Below are 23,431 nucleotides of genomic sequence, written 5' to 3'. Positions count from 1 at the left end.
GAGCGACATCTACTGGATCAGAAAATCGCACATTCTTCCTTTAAATGTTTAAATATGCAGAAGCGACGGTGAATGTGAAGAAGTGAAAAAGCAGAAGGCAAAAAGAGGAGAAGATGGTATGAGTAGTATGGAAGCGATTAGTGATCAGAATTCAAATGATAAAGCTAATTTGCAAATGCATTAACAGAAATGCTTTTTAATTTTCAGAATATGAGTGTATTATTTGACTCAAAAATAAAATGATGATTAATTTATCTAATTTGAATTTTAGTTTTCAACTTCAAAAAAGCACAATCTTTGACTAAATTAAAATGAGGAAGAAAATGACATTTGCTTTATCATTTTCAAAAAATGCCCCATTAAATCTGTATCATAATTCAAATGAAAAAGCTAATTTTAAAATGAAAATACAGGAACAGAAACACATTTTAATTTTCAGAATATAGATGCATTATTTGACCTATATTTAAAATGAATATTCAGTCATCCAGTTTGCATTATACTTTTACTCTCTATGTATGCATATTGTATGACATCATTCAAATGAAAACTAAAAGGTCTTTGGCTTTTCGTTTTCAAACTTGCCGTGCTAAAAAGTGATCATAATTCAAACCAACTCGAAAACGAAATGGCAAAGTGGACGGCGCAGGAAAGTGACGTCAGACTCCAGCTCCCAGGCAGGCGAACGTAATATTTACAGTCTATGAGGCGAGCGGGCAGAACACGCAGTACGATAGGTGGCGGGGTGAATCTTTAACACTAGGGCAGACTTTAGTTCACACTGTGATACAGGTGGCGATCAAAGTGTTTTTTTCAGCGCACACTGAACTTTCAGCGAGCATGACGCAGCAGCTTTATAACCCGAGCTGCCAAGTCTCACGCGTGACACCATGCCTGTTATATTGTTCATCGGTACAATAATAACCTGAACCGAAGACTGTACACAAGCACACCGAGGCTGATGCTGACTAGTTAGACTCCATTCTTTATTGTGTCCCCCCAGCAACACAGTACATGACAAAGTATTAACCTAATACTACAATGTCCACTATCTCTGACCGTGAGAGTCACTCAGCATCTGCACGCCATGAAATTCACACAGACGTGTCCTAAGACCGGTTTATTGATAGATTATAGATCACTCTCTTCTCTGCTTAACTTAGTTACATTAAAAAAGATTATCGATTGAATTTTCTGTTTCAAATAATCTCTCCAGCTCTGTACACAAAGTGTCTCTCATCCTCTGTGCATAATGGCACACACTCTCCCTCTCGACCGACTGTATGAGCTCTCTCTCCCTTTCAGAGGTTGTTTTGTTAAAAGAATAATCAACTACAACGCCAAAATTGAATCAAAATCAGGGCAACAACTAGTTTGGAGCTTGTACCAGCGTTAAAGATTCACCCGCATTGTACTGCGTGTTCTGCCCGCTCGCCTCATAGACTGTAAATATTACGTTCACCTGCCTGGGAGCTGGAGTCTGACGTCACTTTCCTGTGTCGTCCACTTTGCCATTTCGTTTTCGAGTTGGTTTGAATTATGATCACTTTTTAGCACGGCAAGTTTGAAAATGAAAAGCCAAAGACCTTTTAGTTTTCATTTGAATGATGTCATACAATATGCATACATAGAGAGTAAAAGTATAATGCAAACTGGATGACTGAATATTCATTTTAAATATAGGTCAAATAATGCACCTATATTCTGAAAATTAAAACGTGTTTCTGTTCCTGTATTTTCATTTTAAAATTAGCTTTTTCATTTGAATTATGATACAGATTTAGCGGGGCATTTTTTGAAAACGATAAAGCAAATGTCATTTTCTTCGTCATTTTAATTTAGTCAAAGAATGTGCATTTTTAAAGTTGAAAACTAAAATTCAAATTAGATAAATTAATCATCATTTTATTTTTGAGTCAAATAATACACTCATATTCTGAAAATTAAAAAGCATTTCTGTTAATGCATTTGAATTTTCAAATTAGCTTTATCATTTGAATTCTGATCACTAATTGCTTCCACAGAGTAGGGGCTCATCAGCAGAAAATAATTAAAGAATATTATCAATATTGGAAAGCTGGTTGAGGACTTTGAATTAGTGTTTTGCTCTGAGGACATTGTTTCCAGTCAAGTCTATCAAAACATGCAGGTGATAGTGATGGTGCTCATATGGAAGATCATTCATATCTTATAAAGAATGTTTTGAAACTTTTAAAAAGTCATCATTTTATAATTATTCTGTATGATCTGAACATCTTTATTCACTAAACAATCACTTAAACATTGTACACTTACCCCATTGCTCGGCCCCATGTGTTGCTCAGCGATCCCGAGGAAGTTCTGCAGTGGAGTCTTTCCACCTTCTCAAAGATACACAGAAGTGACGGACTGAGAGGATATAGTCAACAATCACAATTCACAACCCTTCCTGTTTGTCTTCTCCACTACAGCTGTCCAGAGTTACAACATAATAACGTATCAGCAGATTTGCTAGGTTGTAAAACCACTGGCAATATTGATTTGATGAACAATGTAGAGTGTTAAAGGTCATCATTTAAGATGCAGTCCCAGCAATTGCATGATTTGAATTTTTTCACAGTTGACTACTTTCAACATTTAGCTTAATTAAACTTAGTACTTAAAGGAGTCAATTTGGTCTTTTCACATTGAGAATTCACAGATAAATAAACAACATTTAAAATTCAAAAAACATATTTTCAGGTAGGAACTCAGAAGCAAAGGAAATGTAACCATGTTGGATTTTTTGTGCTCTCAACTGTCGTACTGCACTGGTTGTACTCACTTAACAAACTGGAAACAACATGCCCAGAGGTAGCACAAGTGATGTGCAAAGCCTGTTTATCTTGTTTTTGATTTATGGGCTATAAGCTGGAGCCTGTGTATGATCTAAGTTTAAATTAAATGAGTCTTAAATCAGACGTGTAGATGCACTTGGGCCAGGGTTTAAAGTGTGGTAATTAAGCTGACACAGGGGTGATGAACGTGCATAAAGAGCACAGTAAAGCCTAAGAGGTAACACCATGTTATGCTTCTCTGACATCAAAGTATAATGACTGGACTTACCCTTTGTCTTGTTCTTGTTCTGGTCTGAGAGATGGTCAGTTCTAGTCCTGGTGATCAGTTCCAAATTAGATGCTGCATACACCTGAAAGAGAACAAGACAATTAACTTTGTTCTGTTTGCATTGGCTTTATTTTCCATTATTTCTCATTTCCTATACAGATGTGCAACAGTTTAGTTTTATTTATGACTGACATTGGCTGACATTACTTTAAAAGAACGTGCTTGTAAAGTTGAATTCATGTTGGCCCACATGCTGCTTATAATTACAGAGACACAACAATGATAGGGAATATTAATAACTTGAGCTTGGAATCATTACTAGGAATGTGAACAGTACACAAAGTTTATATTATATTAATCTTATGTTACTTTAAATAGATACAATACGTCATTGATATGCATCCTTCTAACAGCTGTGTTTTAAAAGGTAAAGTAAAAAGTAGTTTTGTCTTCCTCCAACTAAATCCAAAAGCAAACGCGACAGCTTGCATATCAACACTGCCCTTTGAGGACCTTTTTTAAAATAATTTCAGGACTGATTTACAGAAGTCTGGAATTAACACGTGAAGTTGAAATATAAAATAGCAGTGTTCTGACAATAGTGGACAGTGTGAGATCAGTGAGCTGTAAAGGCAGCTTCTACCTTTGCTTCATATCCATTCACCATCTCAGTCTTCTCACTTCTCCAGCCCAGTATGCCCGTCTTATTCCTGCAGCACAGATTCAACAGTCTGATCAACATTAAACCAACATTACAGTGTCTGTCCCAGGATATTTGTATAATTCACCTGAGAGGAAATATCTCCTCTTGGATTGAAATCACAGGCTCTGGTTTGACTTTATAATGTAAAGTCTGAAAACATGCTCTATTGATTTTGTTTTTAATGGCAAATGGACTACGGCTCAAAAAGTCAACTAAAACAGTCAGAGGTAAAAAAAAGTTTCAATGTTTGATGTCACAAGGTGGAGATTACTTTTGACTTGTCAACTGAGCCGTCTGGGAGCTTGTTTTTCTTTTTAAGTGAAATGAGCCATTCAAAGGCGCAGAGGTTTTGCTCTTTTTCATCACTGTGGCTTAGCTACGGTGTGCCTAAAGGGACAAAATAGCAGTCAATCGATGCAAAAGAATATTAAATGCATTCATTTCTGAGCTTTTGCATCACAAATAACATGTTAATACATATATTTCATATATTATTGAAAACATGTGCAACCACATGCTTGTATGGAGAGAACCCTGTGGCTGCATGTATTCATATGAGCAAGGGTGTGTAACAACACAATTTAATTCAGTTTGTAATAGGAAGATTTGTTTTTGTCTTACAAGCTTCATAGGATCACTTTAGATTTGAACAGGATTTTACAGTTAACACAGGTCAATGCACCTTTGTTACAGAGATTCATTCCTCCTGGCTTGTAAATGACAGTAGGCTACTGTACATCAGTAAAACATCATTTTACATTCTCCCCCACCTTCCTCATTATTTTCACTTTTGCTAGTGATTTGTAAGTGTTTTGTTTTGTATGGCGGACACTTGTAGCTCAGTAGAACAGTCAACTGTCTCCAAACCAGAAATATGGGGATTTGATCCCAGCTCCTCCCATGGGCGGTTCTAAGCAGGGGCCAACAGGGGCCAACAGGGGCCAACAGGGGCCAGTGCCCCTGTAACACTGAGCTTGGTCCTCCCCTGTGGCCACCCTCCAAAAGGAAGAGTATTAAAGTCTAGTATTAAATACTGTTACGGAAACAAATATAAGTCATGGTATTTTATGTTGGCATGGACGTTCTCACTTATACTCTACCATATCACATTTATTTTTGTAATATTCAGATTTCTTTGCTGTATCCCTGACTAATACTTCTAATGACATGGGACTGAGTTTAACTTTGAGCTCTCAGTCATTCTGCTTTCCATTAAAAATCTCCATGGCGTAAACCACTAAACATGCAAAAGCCTAATTTAGATCCTACCACCTCCACAAGCTGGGCACCTGTTATCAGTCACGCAGTGTTTCTTAGTTGATCACCTGTAAAGTGCACACCAACCACACCTGCAATTATTTGGAGTGAACACACAATGTAATACTCCTTACTTGGAATGTGAGTAAATCAGGCCCAATACCTCTTCGTAGTGTTTGTATGTGGGCTTTTTCCACACCAGTCCCAACACCCTCTCACACACACTCACAATCTTATAAACATCGGACTGAAAATGTTATGATGTTTTCAAAAAAGAAATGCCCCCAAAAACATGGGAGTCTTTCCTAATGTTGTGATTTTAGAGTCTGATTATATTTGTAGACAACTTATTATTTGAAAGAAATGAAACCATGGTTACATAAAGTACTTAGTTGCGTGGGAACGAGGGGATTTCATCCCAAAGCTTGCTGTCTCCCAATGTTTTATGAGTGTGATGGGGCTGGTTTGTGTGTGAATGGTTTCAATGTGATTGAAATATGTCTGCACATACACCACAGGTGCCCTGATTCACACTCAAACTACTTCCATGTGTCACTCTGATTGTGCATTAGCATTATTCATATATTGTGAATACTGTTATCCAATCTGACCTCTCGAACGCAATGTTGCGGGTGTCCAGCTGAGTGGTCACCACAGGGGCGGACAACCTTCCTGCTACCTGCTCGTCACTGGGCTGTATGGCCCCCAGGAGACCCAGACCAGCTACGGTGTTGCAAGCACCGCCATTCAATCGGACAGGGGAGAGTGCTGCTAGAGACGAGACACACAGGGTCTCACAGTACACCAGCTGCCTGTCGTGATCCACTTCCATCACTTCAGCATTAGAATCTGAGTGGCAAGAGGGGGAGAAATGTGAAGCAATGTTAGTAAGCATAAGGAAAATAGGAAATGAAGACGATGAAAGTAGGCTACAAACCTTTACTTTATTACAAACCAAGAGTAAGGTCAAGGCCTTCTCTTTTTGTAAGTTTGGCACTATACACATAATAATAATAATTAATACTTTATTAATCCCGCCAGGAGGAAATTTGTTTTTACACTCTGTTTAATGAACATGCTACACACAAATAGTTTGAAATACACACACATGCACAAACAGGAATCTATGGACATGCACTAATGGAGAGGTCTCAGAGTGAGGGGGCTGCCCACAGTGAGCGCTCCAGAGCAGTTTTTGGGGTTCGATGCCTTGCTCAATGGCACCCCTCCAGCTACCTGACCAACTTCTGGACTTTGTCCGTGCCGGGACTTGAACAGGCAACCCTCTGGTTCCCAACCCAAGTCCCTACAGACTGAGCTACTGCCGCCCCCACTAAGCTGCTGCTGTCCCAATAATAATAATGATAGGTTGACTAATTATAACTGTACATTATTAAACATTAGTTAAGAATAGGTTACATTCTGCCATTATAATGCCTTTGTACTTTATACTGATTCCACAACTGCTTAATATTTGTGTCCCTGACTGTGATTTAACATTGCCATACAGTGTATTTTACAGAGATTTGTGGAAAAGAGTTGAAAAGAGTGGAAACTGAGGCAACAAAGATACTTATTTGACCCTTTTGTCCTGGAAAAGCATAGTGACACCTGTACAAATATCTGTGATTATTTGTTCAGTCTTAAAGGTTCATTCAAATGAAGTCAATGTGACTGATACTGATATTTGTTTCTTTAAATGTAGCTTTGTTAATCTTATATGATTTGCTTGTAAAGTTTAGGGTATACCTTTATCAAACAGATTGTTGGTTCTCTGAAATATCACATATCCAATTAGTTTAGTTGATTCAAATCCCTGTACTCCAAACACTGGGCTATTTGATTTGAGTGAATGTAAATTTAAAAAAACAAAAACAAAAAAAAAACACAAAACATGGGGGATTTCATGATGAAAAACATCTAACAACTAAATTGGATCTCATATGTGAAGAAATTTTCTAGTTCAGATAATTATGAGAATATTGATACCAAATGTCTGTGTAAGCCAGTAGCCTGTTAGCTAGGATTTGTCATAAAGTGGGAAATAAGTGGGCAGAGTCCTAAGGTAATTTAAATCACCTACACGAGGTTCATTATTAAACATGACATCTCTCATTTGTTTAATCTGTAAAAGGAGCAAGCGTAAAAACAGGTTTTGGTTTTATGGAAAGTTATGTCTGACTCATTTCTTCTTTCTTTAGAAACAATTTTGGGGTCATCTCATTTACTCTTGGCAAGAAATTGAGTAGTTGTATATCCCTACTTATCTAACGATTTATATATAATTTAGATACACATAATATAAAGTGTTCTTTTTCCTTTGTAGTATTCTATTAGATACTTACCATGACCTAAAGTGCTTGATAAATAAATATAACCTAATACAGCACACACTCACACACAGGTTCATACACTGCAGGTATAGTTTTAAAAACTGACCTTGTCCTCTAAAAATAAAGCTTCTGTTTCCTCTCTGCCAGGTCATTTGTTCAAAGCCCATCAAGGTGGTGTCAACGCGGAGACACTGACCACTCTTCCAAACTCTGTAGGTGTCACTGGGGCAGATACGAGACACAAGGGGCACTAAGGACAAAAAGACACGCCTTGTATCAAACTGTGCCATTTCTAATGGATTTGGAGATAATTAAGACAGACCTATAGTTATATACTCTGATATATCCACATTATTATATAGAAATGTAAAAGTCACAAATCCAGTTTACACACTTACACTGCAATTCATTCACTTGTGGTTCTGTAAAGCACTTTAGATGAAATTCACAAAGTGTCTATAAAACCAGACATACATTATGCTAGGCAGGAAGTGTGTGAGCTTCAGTGTCCAGTAGAATCAGAACTCTTTAATCCCAGAGGGAGATGATAACATTATTAGTACTGACTGCTTAGACTGATTTACTGACTGAGAGGACTGAGAGCTTGGACTTACCCCAGCTGGTAAACTCCCATTTCATCTCCACATAAAAGTCCTGAGCCTGGTCAGAAAGAGGTAAAGACAGGAGAAAGACATTGGGGAGGTTAAGACAAATGACAGAGAATGGCAATTAAAAAGAGACAGAGAGAGAGAGGGAGAAAGAAAGAGAGAGAGAAAGAAAGAGAGAGAAAGAAAGAAAGATAGAAAGAAAGAGATAGAAAGAAAGAAAGATAGAAAGAAAGAGATAGAAAGAAAGAAAGAGAGAAAGAGAGAAAGAAAGAGAGAAAGGAAGAAAGAGAGAAAGAGAGAAATAAAGAGAGAAAGAAAGAAAGAAAGAAAGAAAGAAAGAAAGAAAGAGAGAAAAGAAGAAAGAGAGAAAGAGAGAAAGAAAGAGAGAAAGAAAGAGAGAAAGAGAAAGAAAGAAAGAAAGAAAGAAAGAAAGAAAGAAAGGGCAAGTTGGGGAGATAGTGGTCACTTTAAAGAAGGAGAAACAGATAGTAAGTGAGAAAAAGAAAAGGAGGAAGAGGAAGTTAATGTGATTCTTCATATGGGAAGATTGGCCAAAAGAAGAGGTTGCCTATTTGTATGTTCAGAGGTAGAATAATAACTGATGGATGGAGGCATAGAAAACAGAATGAGGACGGGAGTAGCAGCAGAGCAGCAGAGCAGCAGAGCTCATTGAGCTATGTGTTATAATGTGTTTCTCAGGTAGCTGGTAGGACCAAATACATACAGACTGTGTGGAGACATTGTACTATTTTTTTTCTTCATTTTATTGGACCTAATGGATCAAAATGCTCACTTGTCAGTATTATAGCTTGTCTATTACTTTTTTTTTATTGAGCCTTTAAGCAACTTTCTCCTTACCCCTTTAAGGGAAACCAACACCCAATCGTTGTGCATTTACTCTTAAAGAGTGAAAATCTTTAGAATTTCACTTACAAGATCAAGAAAAAATGTAATCAAAGATAAATATTAAAAGATTAATCTACAGTTCAAATGATTGCATCTCTGCTCACCATCCCTCTTCAATCAAAAACTCCAGACTCTGTAGTTTGAGTATGTTTTGTTTTTTATTTCATGAATGTTTATATTTATCTGTGCTTCTCACACTTACATGATAATACATGAATATGGTCCAGATAAATTAAAAATGTTTGGGAAACCTTGTTTTTTTAAAGTGCATTGACACTTTTAATAGAATAAGAGAGTGAAATCCTACCTGGCGCAGTCGCTCCAGTAGGATGGGTATACCCGCCAGCCTCTTGGCTGTCCTCTGGTAGTCACGGTAACGAAGTACAAGACGCACTAACTCAGGATCTCTGGTACTTACAGCCTCTTGAAGAACTGCAAACGAGAGAGAGAGAGAGAGCGAGGGTAGATCAATCAAGAGAAAAGCGTGTACGACAAATTGCTGCCGCTTGCCAGCCATTTATAAGTGACAGCCACTTTTTTTTAATACTTACAGGCTTAGTTAAGTTTGAACAATTATACAACAGTTTCCTTTCTCTACAATTGGTATAGGTCCAACGTGAGGTAAGGTTAGTACATAGTATATGCACATACAGGTAAAACAAACTATATGTAGTTAAAAACCCATTATGTGGTAATAATAAACAGTACAAAATTAGTTTGTAGATCGTTCATACCTAACAAATGAACATGACTTGTGCTTGTATAGGGCTCTTCTTGTTTTCTAACTAGTCAGTGCAGCTTTCACAGAAAAAGATGTGGCTAGTAACTTTGATTTACAGATAGCGACAAGCAGTAATATGATGTGAATGCACAGAGATAGAGAGAGAGAGAGAGGAAGTGGAAAGAGTTTCAACATCAAATTCTCTGGAACACAAATCACAGAGGACCTCTCGTTGACGATCAACTTCACTGCTCTGAAAAAAAGCAACAATAAAGGCTCCACTAATTCAGACTCTCCAAGAGATGAACCTGCCTGCTAAACTGCTGCTGTCCTTCTACCACTCTTCTACAGAATGAAAGAATACTCACACACTGTATCACAGCATGGTATGCCAACTGCTCAGCAGCAGACAGGACAGCCCTCCAGAGAGTCATTAACTAACTCATGCCTACAACTACCTTTTTTCCCTGCTGCTAACTGGAAAATGTTTCATGACCCTTAGGACCTTGGCATCAAGGTTTAAAAACAGTTCATAGAGCCATCACAGAACTGAACTTGACAGGAACACTGCCCAAAACACCAAAATGCCCCCTCCCTAACAACTCTGACTTACATTTTATTTTATTTTTTTAAGATTTATCTTTGGGCGTTTTGTGCCTTTATTATTGAGACAGGACAGTGGACAAAGTCAGAAACCAGGGAGAGAGAGAGTGGGGAACGACAGGAGCCACAGGTCAGATCTGAACCTGGGCCACCCGTCTGGAGGACCACAGCCTCCAACATGGGGCGCCCGCACTAACCAATGCGCCACCAGCGCCCCTGACTGACTTATATTTTTAACTGAGCATGGTGCATAACATTTATCTGCAACATTATATTATTGATGTTGCATTAACATTTAATGTACAATAATATTCAAGATTTATTGTGCAATGTGTTTTTAGTTCTTATGATGAAATAACAATGTACAAAAAAACATGCTGCATTATATGAAATGCGCGATACTGTAATTTCTAAGAGCATCTCATGTACAACATTTCAGGTCACATTTCATGTGCAATATGATTAACTATCAATTATACATAACGTGTCATTTTGTATCCTTGTTATGGGCATGGACCAATAACACTGTAGACTTCACTGAATGCACTACCTCTGTTTATTAATTTTTAAACTTTTATGGATGTGTGTGTGGCTGAATGGGATGAATGGTAAATGAACCACTCTCTAGTCCTCTGACAACATGGCAGGTCGCACTTACCCATTCGCACATCTTTCACACACTGATGGCAGATGATGATAAGTGTTTATTAGTACTAACTAATCCATTCATTCACATGCCACCGAAGCAGCAGCAGGAGTTGGCAGGAGTTGGGGTTAAGTGTCTTCCCCTGCTCCTGCAGTCATATGCTGTAGTGTCCGTGGGCAAGACACTGAACCCCAAATGATGGGTGAGTGGCATATGAACATGTATGAATGTGTATGAGTGTATGATTGGAATTAGGTAATATGGACACTTCCGCAGCATCCTCTGCCATTAGTGTGTGAATGTGTTGTGAATGGGTAGTCAACTGATTAGAAAAGTACTATTCAAGCTCATGTCCATTTAACCAGTCCGCTACCGCTTACCATTCATACTCATTTACACAAGAGCAATTTGGGGTTCAGTGTCTTGCCCAGGGACACTTCAACACGAGGAGCTGGACTAAAGTACAAATGAGTGCACATGTGCTTTCTTATAAAATGTTTTCAGTTACGAAGTGCACATTGAACAAACTACAGCGGTTGTGTACTGATAATGGTGATAATGTATCACCTCTTTCTTTTATATTTTTCTCTTAAACATGCAATTGATTTAAGTCCGGCCCTTTTTCTGTCTGTTTTCTGTTTTGTAGATATATGTCTGAGTTTTCCTGATCTACTCTGAAAACTCTGAAAACATCACAGACAGTGGGACTCGGGTGTTACACCCATTGTAGACAGTCATGACTCACAGAGTTATTTTCAGAGGATATACTTGATCTCTATTACATTTAAGTGTGAAAAATCGTATATTCAGCCTTTAAAGAAACATACATGACAGTTCAAAAGGAAGAACCCATATAGAGTGTTATTTGTCAAAATATTTTTTCCGGGATGCAAGATAGCCTAATATTTATGTAGCACTCCCCATGTACATGGGTTCCAATCCGACCTTGGCCCTTAGCTGCATATCATCCCCCACTCTCCACTCCCGGCATTTCCTGTCCCTCTAAAGCTCACCCATCCAAAAAATGAATTCATTGCAGGCTCGAGTAGGGTGCAGTAACACTAGGTCCAGCTGCCTGTACCGTGCTGAAGCATGATTGCCCCCCCTCTGTGGTGCCATACGTCCTGATTTGACCAGGACCATCCCGTTTTCAAGCTCCAAGTCCCCACGAATATCTACAAAAAAATAAAATTTCCCTGTTTTAAACAGTCCCTGTCCTGGTTAAAGCCCACTATAATATTACAACATGCTTGCAATTCTTTACACGATAAAAACATGTCAAAGGCTTTATATGTGATTTTTCACACTTAAATGTAACAGAAATCAAGTATATCCTCTGAAAATAACTCTGTGAGTCATGACTGTCTACAATGAGTGTAACACCTGAGTCCCACTGTCTGTGATGCTTTAAGGCTGGCAAAGAGTATGGCCTCTGATCCTAACCACGCTCTGAACACAGAATAAGAACTATTACCATTAAATCAGAGATACAGGGTGAATATTTATTTGGTGTTTGAATGTTGTGTCAAATGTTTGTATCTTTGTATCTTGTCTGTTTGCAAATTGAGCCGCTGTGATGCAAGACAAATTTCAGACCATGTCTGACAATACAGTTCTATTATCATTAAACACTTGATCAGTCTGAACATATGTCAATAAATGCTGTTGCCAAGGCTGTTGCTGTTTTAATCAAAGGGGAAAAAATCATAAATGCACCAAGAGGCAAGAGTTATCATTAATGCATCAAGAGTGTTTCTACAAATTTATCTGTACATGTGTCAATCAGTCTGTGGCTGTAGATTAGCTAGCCTTTCTTATCATACTAGCAGGAACTGTTGCATCACAACAGGAAGGGTAGCTGTCATGCTGAAAAGAAAGTTCTCTAGAAGAGGTACAAGATCCTTCCAAAAGTACCCGTCAAAGAATATGCTGCATTTTGCACTCACTACAGTGTTCATTTTCAGTCGCCAACAGTGGAAATGGCAACATATCAAAGCCAAATTAAATGCGCAAACACAAAAAGTGGGTGAAGGCTGGAAGGCGCACTGTTGCAAACGCCTGACAAACAACTTAAAAGGGTTGCACAACAGTTTGTCTACCACCTTTGTGTGACCATTGCAGGTCAACAGTCTGTGGATGGATATATATGAGTTTGCCGTAAAATCATAGTTTCCCAATTTGGAGGTTTTAAAATATGGTCACCCTCCCTCCCCAGTCCCCTGCTGGCCTGCACTCACATTGTTGAAGGCCAAACCAGGCCTGATCGCGGTTACCTCTTGTACATACATCATCATCTACTATTAATATTCGCATCTGCCCAAAGACCTTTGCTTTGGACCAACGTGAACCCTTAGCTGCGATTGTCGAGAGGAATGGCTGCATCGATAAGGCTGTACATCATGTCCATGTTGCATACAAGTGCGTGTGCTCGTTCATGAGCAACCATACAGGGCCATAGCACACCTCTACAAACCTTGCCAGGGCCAAGGATGTGTACCGTGCTCAGAGCACTCACACTAGGCAAACAACCTGGACTTTTGGGGATTTCCTTTTGTGAGTGTCCCCTTAGGGCGCGGCCACACTGGCCATCTGTACCGTGCTGTACTCAAGCACGATTGCCCCCCGCTGCACCATTCCCCACACTGGCCGGCACGGCCCGCAGTCATACTGGCCAGGACTAACCGTGCCTAAAAGCATGATTACCTCTTGTACATAACGTCTTAATACAACACATGCACGCTTTATGTTATTATGAAGCGTGCTCAGTTTACAAACAGGCGGACGAGAGAGAGAGAGAGAGAAAGAGACGCGCAGTCGAGTCGTCTGCACATCAGAGAACAACACAGAGAGCATGACAGCTACTTTACTGACTTTACAGCTTATTTTAAGCCATAAATAAAAAATAAAATAGACGCGCGGCCGAGTCCACAGGCGAGCCTGAGCAGATACGAGCGGTCACACTGGCCAAACAAACTGGACTTTAGCGTGGATGGCCAGTGTGACCGCTCCGTATCGCGCCAAGTATCGAGATAAGAATTGTCTGGCAAAAGTGACTGTTATTCTGTGTTGAAATAAAAGGATTAGGAGTTAAACCATTCTAGAGCATCAAGAGGACAAACAAACACACAAGACAGAAACACACTTACCAGTCCATCCATTGCGGTTGTCCTTGCTACTGTCAGCTCCATGCTGCAGCAGTACCCGTGCACAGTCAAGGTGGCCCAGTGTCACAGCCAGGTGGAGGGGGGTCCGACCACGAGGGTCTAGTGACTCTATATCAGTCTAATTGGAAGAAGATGGAAGGGAGAATAACAGCATGAGCGAAAGAAAGAAAGAAAGAAATATTTTGAGTTAAAAAATTCTACATATATAAAAATGATTACATGTCATAACTGATAAAAAGTCTGAGAATCCATTGCTGCTACATCAAACAGCAACTAAGGCCAAGGTTCGCCACAATTTGTTTTACATGAGCTTTGGTACTTGTAGGTCTGACATCATGTCTCTCAATAAATGAGTTTGATACCACTGGCTGTATTAACATTTTTGCCATAAACCTACCCAACTCTCTTACTTTCCATTGTTCAAGCTAGTCAATGTTCGAGCGTTTTTGGTTGTCTCTTTGCGATGTCCATAATTTGTATCACCTATCCTACGAATCAACGCATCTTATCTCGACCGACTGGAAAACTGGATTGGAATTTCTGGCATAGTACTAAACTGGCTTGAATCTTACTTAAAGGACAGGTACTTCTTCATGTCTATAGGTAACTTCAAATCTGAGCAAACAAAAACTACATGTGGAGTTCCCCAAGGTTTCATTCTGGGGCCTCTTCTGTTTAACATCTACATGCTTCTACTAGCTCAGATCATAAAAAACAATAAAATAAGTTATCATAATTATGCAGATGACACACAGATCTATATTACAATGTCGCCAGGCGACCATGCAAAATTTTAGACAAAAGTTAAACAAAGACAAAACTGAGGCGGTTGTTTTTGGAGCAAAGGAGGAGAGATTAAGAGAGATTAAGCTTCAGGCTTCATCAGGTGGAAGCACTTTGAATTGCCATGTTGTTGAAATGCACTATAAGCTTGCCTTGCCTTATCTGAGCATGAAAGCAACTAGCAGCAACACCATCAGCCAGGGTCAGGAATGATTCCAAGTGGGTTCAGATGGTCCACTGTGGGCTTGAATCATTTAGTAGTTTTATAGTGTTTAAAGACATATTAAGTCTCCTTTAAGTACATAAGGATTTTATTACATTATTAACAACTGAATGTTGTTAGTACAAGAATTGATAATGGTACTACCACTCCTTGAACATGATCTCATAAATTAAGGATTTTTTTTTACAATGTCCAGACTCTTGGCACTGGGAAACACCAGAGTATGCACCCTGTGTGTGTGTGTGTGTGTGTTTGTATGTGCTTGTGTTGACCATTGCGATTAGCGTAGTGAGTGGTCACAAGTATTGTAGCTATAGCCTGTTGCAAAGACTAACATTGCTTTTGAGCCCCTTTGCTGGTTGTGCTTTAAACACAATAGTAACGTGACACTTAAGATTCAGTTGGCAGCCCCCCCTACTCAAAACATCTTGTTTATGTCTAAATCTGCTTACAAAACTATATCGTACCACAGTTCCCCTCTTGTTTGTATCTCTTTTTTTATTGTGTGAGTGTGTGTATGTACGTTTTGGTGAATAAAAGTAAAAAAAAAAAAAGAAACATCTTTCCCGCGCGCCTAGCAGGGAGTGCAGGTCAACAGTGCGGCCTGGAGGCCAACAAGGCCGGCAGGGCAGGGCAGGTCAGGGGGCAGCCGGGAGGCAAACCAGGTGAACAGAGCAAATCCGTAAGTCTCTGGGAGGCTTAGGAACTTGTGAAGGCAGGAGTCAACCGGCCCGCAGAGGTGGAACAAGGTGTCTACCGGCATGCCGAGGGCTACCAGTTTCATGTTTTATGTATTTAGGCACTTAATGTTAGTTGGATTATGTATTTGTGCAGTAAACAAATACCTTTGACCTTTGACCTTTGACCTTGAGTCTGCCAGACCTCCGATGGGAAACCTGGGTAACACCCAACTCTGTAACAGGCAAGCACTCAGCAGGAACAGCAGGCTTAAGGCGCTCAGCAGGAACAGGGCGCAGATGGCACTCTGGCAAAGACTCCAGGGCACAGGGTGGCAGAGACTCCAGGGCACAGGGTGGAAGAGACTCCAGAGCACAGGGTGGCAGAGACTCCAGGGCACAGAGGGGCTGTGTCACTGAAAGCATGCGGGCAGAGTCACAGGAAACCTGGGAAGCCGAGGCTCTGGGAAGCCAGGAGCCAGGATGCTCACACAGTAGCTGCTCATCAAGCCCACCTCTTAACTTTTTTTTATATAATCCATTCTTTCCCCTCTTAGTGGGTCAGCTGATCAGAGTTGGTCAGTCATCTGTACAAAAAACCCTCCACGGCTCTGTTTACATGTGTTTAGCGGATTGATGCAAAAGGTATCATCATGGTGTCAATGCAAGTACATTCAAAATATAAGTAATTACTCATCTAAACTTGGAATGATAGTACCATTAATGTAATGTGTCTTTGTACCATGAAGATCTAATCTACAAATGTATCCAATAATCCCCTGTTTTTGAGTAATCCTAATTTTTACACAAGAAATGGGTCATAAAGTGTTGATATTTCAATGTTCATGGCTTCTTTGTATCATAGGTGCCTTAACATTCCTCCACTCACTCTCACCATTTCTGCATTTATAATGCAATTATCAGCTGGTGGTTGCATGTGCTGTTTAAGTGATACTTTCATGGCTACCAAGGAGGACAATATAACCATAGTTTTTAACAATATTTGAATCAGTTGCATCTCTACCGGCTTCACTGCTCTCCCTCAGTTTAATTTTTTTCTTTTTATACTGCCCTCCCTCAATTGAGAACTTGGTGGAGGTTGCATTATTGAAAGCCATCTTTGGTATCGGCTTCATCTTTTCGTCATCCACTCTCTCTCATACACTCCCCCTCTCACTTGCTCAGTGTGCACCTTGCCTGATGTAGCTTGGCAGGTACTTAAGCCAACATCAATCTTTCATACAAACATAACACACACACAAAATTGTGCTTACAGAAATACACTATGTCTATGTCTTTCCTAAAATGTTTGTAGTTGGTGCACACAGGATAAGAGGATGGCAATGACAGGGAGGGGTATAAAAATAACTTGTCCTCCACTCCCTTCTTGCCTACGTGATTCGACGTGTAGAAAAGACTACGACAAACGTTATACTGACGTAAGATTTCCATTCAAAGACAGCAAAAAACTTGCATCAAACTTAAAACAAATGGTAATAACTCAAATGAAAACTATCAATATCAAAACCTACCTTGTCTCATTATCTGAGTAGAGGTTCATTTCTACCTGTGCAGGTGCAATAAAGTGGTGGGAACCATAACAGACATTAAAATGAACCAAGATAATAATAATAATAATAATAATAACAATACTTTATTTGTATAGCACAGATAATATGTAAAATGTTGACCTACATTCTAGCATATGTTATGTTCCCAACACTATCAAGAAACAGATATGCAAATAGACTAAAGTACACAGAAACAGAGGAAATTGTTTTAGACACTTATGGTCTTGTAAAAGAAGGCAACATTATAAAAACTAGACTTACAGTTTCTCTAATGTTTATGGTGCTGTCACCTTTTTGTTAAAATGAGATGACAGGCCCCAATGAAACACAAGAAGACATTCATGCAGACCAAGAGGAAAGAAATATATTCACTCTTAAAACTCTCAAGATGCAGTCCAACATATATATCAAGACAAAAAATATTTTGTTGCAATGACGCAAATAGTATGTACATACACTATAAAATAGCATAATAAGATAATGTTATTATACTGTTACCAACTTTAAAAAGAACTTCAAAAAACATTTCACTGGCAGAAATATCTTGTGGTCAAATTTAAAGAAATATCATTATGCCCTAAGGCTATGTTGTGGATTTTATTTAATTAAACACTTTTTCAAAATCAGTGAATATCTCTTTTCAGCTGATGAGCTGTAAAAAATAACTGTTCTGCACTCAAATCTATGTCTCCAGTACTCTCCGCCGTGGTTGTCGCTGACAATCATTAGAGGTGACAAAGATATTTGTTTCTTACAAACAGGATTCCTTTGCAGCTGTGGTTCAGTGGTAGAGCAGATTGTCTCTCATCCGAAAGGTCGGGGTTTAATCCCCGGCTCATGCAGTCACATGACAAAGTGTCCTTGTGCAGACAATGAATCCCACATTTTCCTCCCGCTGCTGCATTAGTGGCATGTGATTTGATTGTGCATGGATATGATTAGATATGACTAGTTACACCTGTGGTGTAAAAAGCAGCTTTGAATAGTCAGAAGAATAGAACAGTGTAATACAATGCACTTTAATTTTTGGAAAGGTATTGCTAAAATGTCCAAATAACAACACTGTATTTATGCTTCTGTGTTAAAATCACTTGCTACTGCATGTGAGCTGTCGTTGTGAGCCAACTGTATAACTGACCAGAACATGTTCTGTTCCTGTGGTGGCATCACATGTGACAGGAAATGACAAAAAAATAACCAAGGAAAGCATGTGACATGGCCTTGTGACAACACAAGATGGCAGGGACAAGCTTTGCTTAGGGCGTTTTCACCATAGACTGTAAATATTAAAGGATGAAGCCTGAGTGACGTCAGCCCTTTTTTAGGGCAGGGGGTTCCGGAGGCTCATCGGCAGCAGCCGCCATGTTGGAAATCCTGTCTCAGTCTAACTTTCAGTCAACCTAACGACAGGCTGAGAGCTGGAGCTGAGGTGCATTTTAAACCTCCTGACAACCTGTCAATCATGTCAGCTGGATAACACGTATTGTTTTCAAAATCATAACAGACATTTTTTTTTTTTAAATCACCCCCGTACAATGTGTGCCAGTAATGACAATGACTAATCAGGGCTGTTTTGTATTTTGTACCAGGCTGTAAATGTGTTTAACTATTTTTCATGAACACATTTGTTACATTGTTGCATAATAACCTCAAGTTTGGTCTGTGTTCACACTGTGACATGTACAAGCGGACCAAAATTTGTCAAGCGTGAGGAAGTGGTCTGAATTTCTTGCAGGAAAAATCCTGGAGGTAAACAAAGACTGGTTCACTCCTGCCTGGCTGTGACTGCGCTAAAGCCATTCTCCAATTTCAAAATGGACAGACAACTACACGGATTGATGGCAAACGATACAGGTTAAAAATTTGGAGCAACAGCAACTAAAAAAATTGTTTTAAAAAATATGTTGATGTACTGTGGTAGCTGAATTTACGGAGCCCCTGAAGTCTCGAAAATTAAAAAATATATACCTCGGGTTAATATCTTGTGCACACAAGATAATTATGTTGTGTGCACAAGATATTAATATTGTGCACACAACATAATTATGTACGTACTTATGGATACGAGTGTCAATAAGTAAGGTTTGCCTAAGCACTGCAGTCAAATACTTTTCAAAGCACCCGTTTTATGAGTAATAGAATTGTACTGTAACTTACTTTATTAACATGAACACAAACACATGTGAACTGAGTAACCTAAATATCACTATATGACATTCCTAGGTTAAAGTAAAACTTGATTTGTTGAGTTCTCTCCATAAGGCTGAACAGAACTCTTTGCCAAATTCTTTCAAAATGAACTTTTGCACACATCATAATTATAATTGTCTTGTGCACACAACATAAATATCTTGTGAGCACAAGTTAATATCTTGTGCATACAAGATATCTTTTTTTTTACTTTGGGGACTTCAGGGTCTCCATATGAATGTACTTATTTGAATGTGCTTAGAGTTCAGGAGAATTATGAATCCTCCTGGACTATGACCTGCTCATCCATCAAAACTGCCTCTTAAGATTCATCAGGTAAGCCTGTGGTCTTTAGCACATGTTCAGCAATGATGAACAGAGAGTGCCCAAGGTGGTTGCTTCCTACATTTGGGTCAGCTCGAGGTCAATTTGTGTTCTTTCTACAAACAAACTGCACCAGAGTAAAACAAAAAGGAACCAACAAACACCTTTTCAAGCGCTTTTGGTGCAGTTGTTTGGTCCACTCCAAGGTTTGATTGTCAGCCTTCACAACAGCTCAAACGAACTGCACTTACTTGGTGGTCTCAAGTTGTTTTAACAAAACAAAACAGGTTAGGTGTGAAAACAGACTAACTCCAAATGTCCACATAGTCAGTGCACACCCAATCTGTCAGTGTCACAGTTTTGCTCCGTTGGAAGGTTCCCCAATGGCCGAGAGCGTGCCTATGTTCCCACATTTCTAAGATTTTTTTTCCAAAATTAGGCCCTACGTTCCCACATTTCCTTTTTCATAAATTTGTATCAGTTAGGGTTAGGGTAAGTTACCCTAACCTTACCCTAACCTACCCTGTGGGAACATAGGGCCTAATTTTCTGAAAATTCTTAGAAATGTGGGAACATATGGCTGACCCCCGATGGCCCACTGGTTCCGTTTATGGAACATGAGATTGTGCTAGAATGGGGCGCTGGTGGCGCAGTGGTTAGTGTGCGCGCCCCATGTATGGAGGCTGTAGTCCCTCAAGCGGACAGCCCGGGTTCGAGTCCGACCTGTGGCTCCTTTCCTGCAGGTCATTCACGCAACTCTCCCTCTCCCTGATTTCTAACTCTATCCACTGTCATATCTTTTCAATAAAGGCACAAAAGGCTAAAAATAAATCTTAAAAAAGATTGTTCTAGAATAAAGACAAAAAGTGCACACATGTTGTTTTGTCTTTCTGGGGTTGCTTTTTTTTATTAGTCTAGTGCCTGTTTTGACTTAATGTTAATAAAGTGATGGAAAATACAATCGTGAGTCCGTATATTGTGTTTTATTTTGAAATTGACCGGAGGCTCTGTGCATTTCATTGTCTGACTTCCTGTCCGGGTCGTTCTATTCTGTCCAGTTTGAGGCATGGTTGCAGCATTCTGTCAAAGATGGACTTGCAGCGTATCTGAACGATAGCAGAGTGTAGTGGCGCTGCTGGCATGCTCTGGAGGCGGACCGTGGCGCTCGCTGTGGAAACAGGAGCATCTACTAGAGTGGCAGCTAACTGCAGCGTAGTGCGCTGACAGACACAGAGTATGTGGCAATTGATTGGGAGTTAGTCTCTGCAAGGTGTGTCTCTTTAAGGTGTGTATAACTGACACCGCGATGTGTATGTTTATGTAGTGTTAGTAAGAGAGAGGAGGAGAGAGAGTAGAAAGATGCCAGCTTAGCAAACAAAGCAGCTCTAACTCATTCATTGAGAGCCAAGAACACAGCAGAGTAAATCAAACAAACAGGAATGTGGACATGTTGCAATCCAGCAACTTTAAAACAAAAGCAGCAGATTTAACAACAAATATAAACAGACTTAAAGAGTCTCCACCCCAAAAAAGCCTTTGACATGACTGAGATAGCGGTAGCAGTTGGTGTGTGTTAAAAGAGCGAAGGTGGGTCCATAGAGGGATCTTCTGTTCTCCATGACAGTTTGAAGGTAGAGCGAAAGGTAATGGGAGTCGGCTCGCCAACACGAGCAGATTCCATTGTCTTTCTGGTTGCAGAGGAGACTCCTTTTAGTGTCCTTCTTTAGGTACCAAGAGGCTGTTTGAAGAGAAAAGAGGAGAGGAACATTGTCCGTGCTCAATAAGCTAGCTGCTGACTGTGGGCCAACGACCTTAAAAAGTGCCATGGAGTCTCTGGTCTATGGAAAAGGCAGAGAGGAATGGTTTGCTGGGTCGGATCTCCTCCGATGACGGGATAGAGTCCTGGCCCCTCCGTCACATTTGAACCTAGGTATGAACTACTGCAAGTCATGCTGGGAAACTGACTGCCTATTGCCACATGCGGTCTGTCAGCGCTGGGCATTATGGCGCCGTTCACTGCCACTCCAGTCTGTAGCAAGCGGTCTGTCTCCGGAGCGTGCCAGCAGCGCCACTACACTCTGCTCCGCCTGTGGCATCGCCTCACATTGCCGTTTGTCTTGGCCAAAAAGTTGCACGAGAACCATAGACTAGAACACACCCCAAAGTGTGGGCCAACCACCGTGTACGTTCTGCACATGTGTGAGAGGAAATGAACTCTCTATGCCAGCAGGCAGCAGTAATCCGTTGTGATGAAACGATGAGATCATTTTCACAACGACGTCGCACACCACTCATAGGTGACCTACTAATGGAGAATAATGTCTAATAAAAAGTAGAAAATGGTGCTGGCGTTGTCAGCTTCTAGTCTTAGTAGAAAAAGAAAAGAAGAGGCGGAGGAGACAAATAAGGAGAAACTGCACTAATGGGTGAAAGCATGGATACTACAGCGACATGCTCAAGGGGCTTTCCTGAACCTGTGAGGAGAGCTGGAGAGAAATGAAACCTCCAAACAGCCAATCAGAGAGATCCCTCTCACCGATCGCCGACAACAATTAAACATGTCGAATTGGCAAAAAAAAGGCAGACGGACGGGGACCAACAGTTACAATTGTTACAATGTTACAATTCACTTAGCAGCGACATACATCAGAGAGTAAGTACAACACTAATCCATTCATACACCGCCACCGAAGCAGAGGGAGCAATGCGGGGTTAAGTGTCTTACCGAAGGACACATCAGACATGTTGCTCAGCTCGGGATCGAATCCTTGATCTTCTGGTTGAGAGGCGATGACTCTACCAACTGAGCCATAGCCGCCCCAAGTCAACAGTCACACCACAAAAAGTAGCGCGACGACCGCTCACCAAAGGACCAACTGGGACCGATGGCCGACGATCTCCTTGGTGTGTCAGGGCCTTAAGTCCTCCTGTAACCTAGGTATCATGATTGATCACCAGACAACCTTAAGGATTCACTTAGCCTTGAATGTTGGTCATGTGGATTTGCCCTGCACAACATCATGAAGATTATAGACCCAAGCAGTCAATGTCATGCATCCACCACTGCAACTTCCAACTGGCAGGTCTCCCTGGATGCATATTCAAACCTTTGAAGGTCATCCAGGTCTACATTACCTTCTGATTTTAAGATATTTATTCCTGAAAAATGTAAAACTATGGGCTTATTGACTGGGTCTATTTGTGTAAACAAAGCACACCACACATTTCTGTTTACAATATTAAATGTGAAATTTTACGGATAAAATAATTAATATTTTCAATAGACTTTAGATTGGAGCACATTAAAATAACGTCCTGGTTTGTAGACGAACACATCTGAGTTGAGAAAAAGGCAATCACACATGGCAGTATCCACACCCCAATCCAGATGGCAGTAATGCGTTTAACTATTTGCTAACCAATATTAAACAACAGATGAGGAAGAAGAAGCAAGAAGAGTTATACATGGTATCAAGATGACACAGCAGGGCGAGAAGGCCTGACTGCTATTTATATCAGATGTTAAATGCTGATTGGCAGTACGATACCACATTGGCCACACATTAAACATGCTAATGAATATTAGACAGCATCGCCCAGAGGTGCCAATCACAGGAGCTAGGCAAAAGAAACAAGTG

General features: G+C 40.1%; 1 protein-coding gene across 2 annotated transcripts in view; it reads right to left on the bottom strand.

Moving 5' to 3' along the window:
* The window catches only part of ankrd13b (ankyrin repeat domain 13B), a 35,932-nt gene that overhangs the window by 10,609 nt on the left and 1,892 nt on the right, over positions 1 to 23,431 (bottom strand). Inside the window, exons 2-9 of one of the 2 annotated variants that reach the window (XM_061045826.1) lie at positions 14,008 to 14,143; positions 9,199 to 9,323; positions 7,992 to 8,037; positions 7,484 to 7,627; positions 5,656 to 5,893; positions 3,728 to 3,794; positions 3,085 to 3,166; positions 2,296 to 2,363 (exon numbers count right to left, since the gene is read on the bottom strand). In XM_061045826.1, coding sequence (XP_060901809.1) covers positions 2,296 to 2,363; positions 3,085 to 3,166; positions 3,728 to 3,794; positions 5,656 to 5,893; positions 7,484 to 7,627; positions 7,992 to 8,037; positions 9,199 to 9,323; positions 14,008 to 14,143 — 906 coding nt within the window. The remainder of the gene's footprint in view (positions 1 to 2,295; positions 2,364 to 3,084; positions 3,167 to 3,727; positions 3,795 to 5,655; positions 5,894 to 7,483; positions 7,628 to 7,991; positions 8,038 to 9,198; positions 9,324 to 14,007; positions 14,144 to 23,431) is intronic. The other variant, XM_061045827.1, reaches the window with a different exon arrangement.

This window comes from Labrus mixtus, chromosome 9 (assembly GCF_963584025.1).
Source record: "Labrus mixtus chromosome 9, fLabMix1.1, whole genome shotgun sequence".
NCBI lineage: Eukaryota > Metazoa > Chordata > Actinopteri > Labriformes > Labridae > Labrus > Labrus mixtus.
This window is presented reverse-complemented; position numbering and strand designations above follow the sequence as displayed.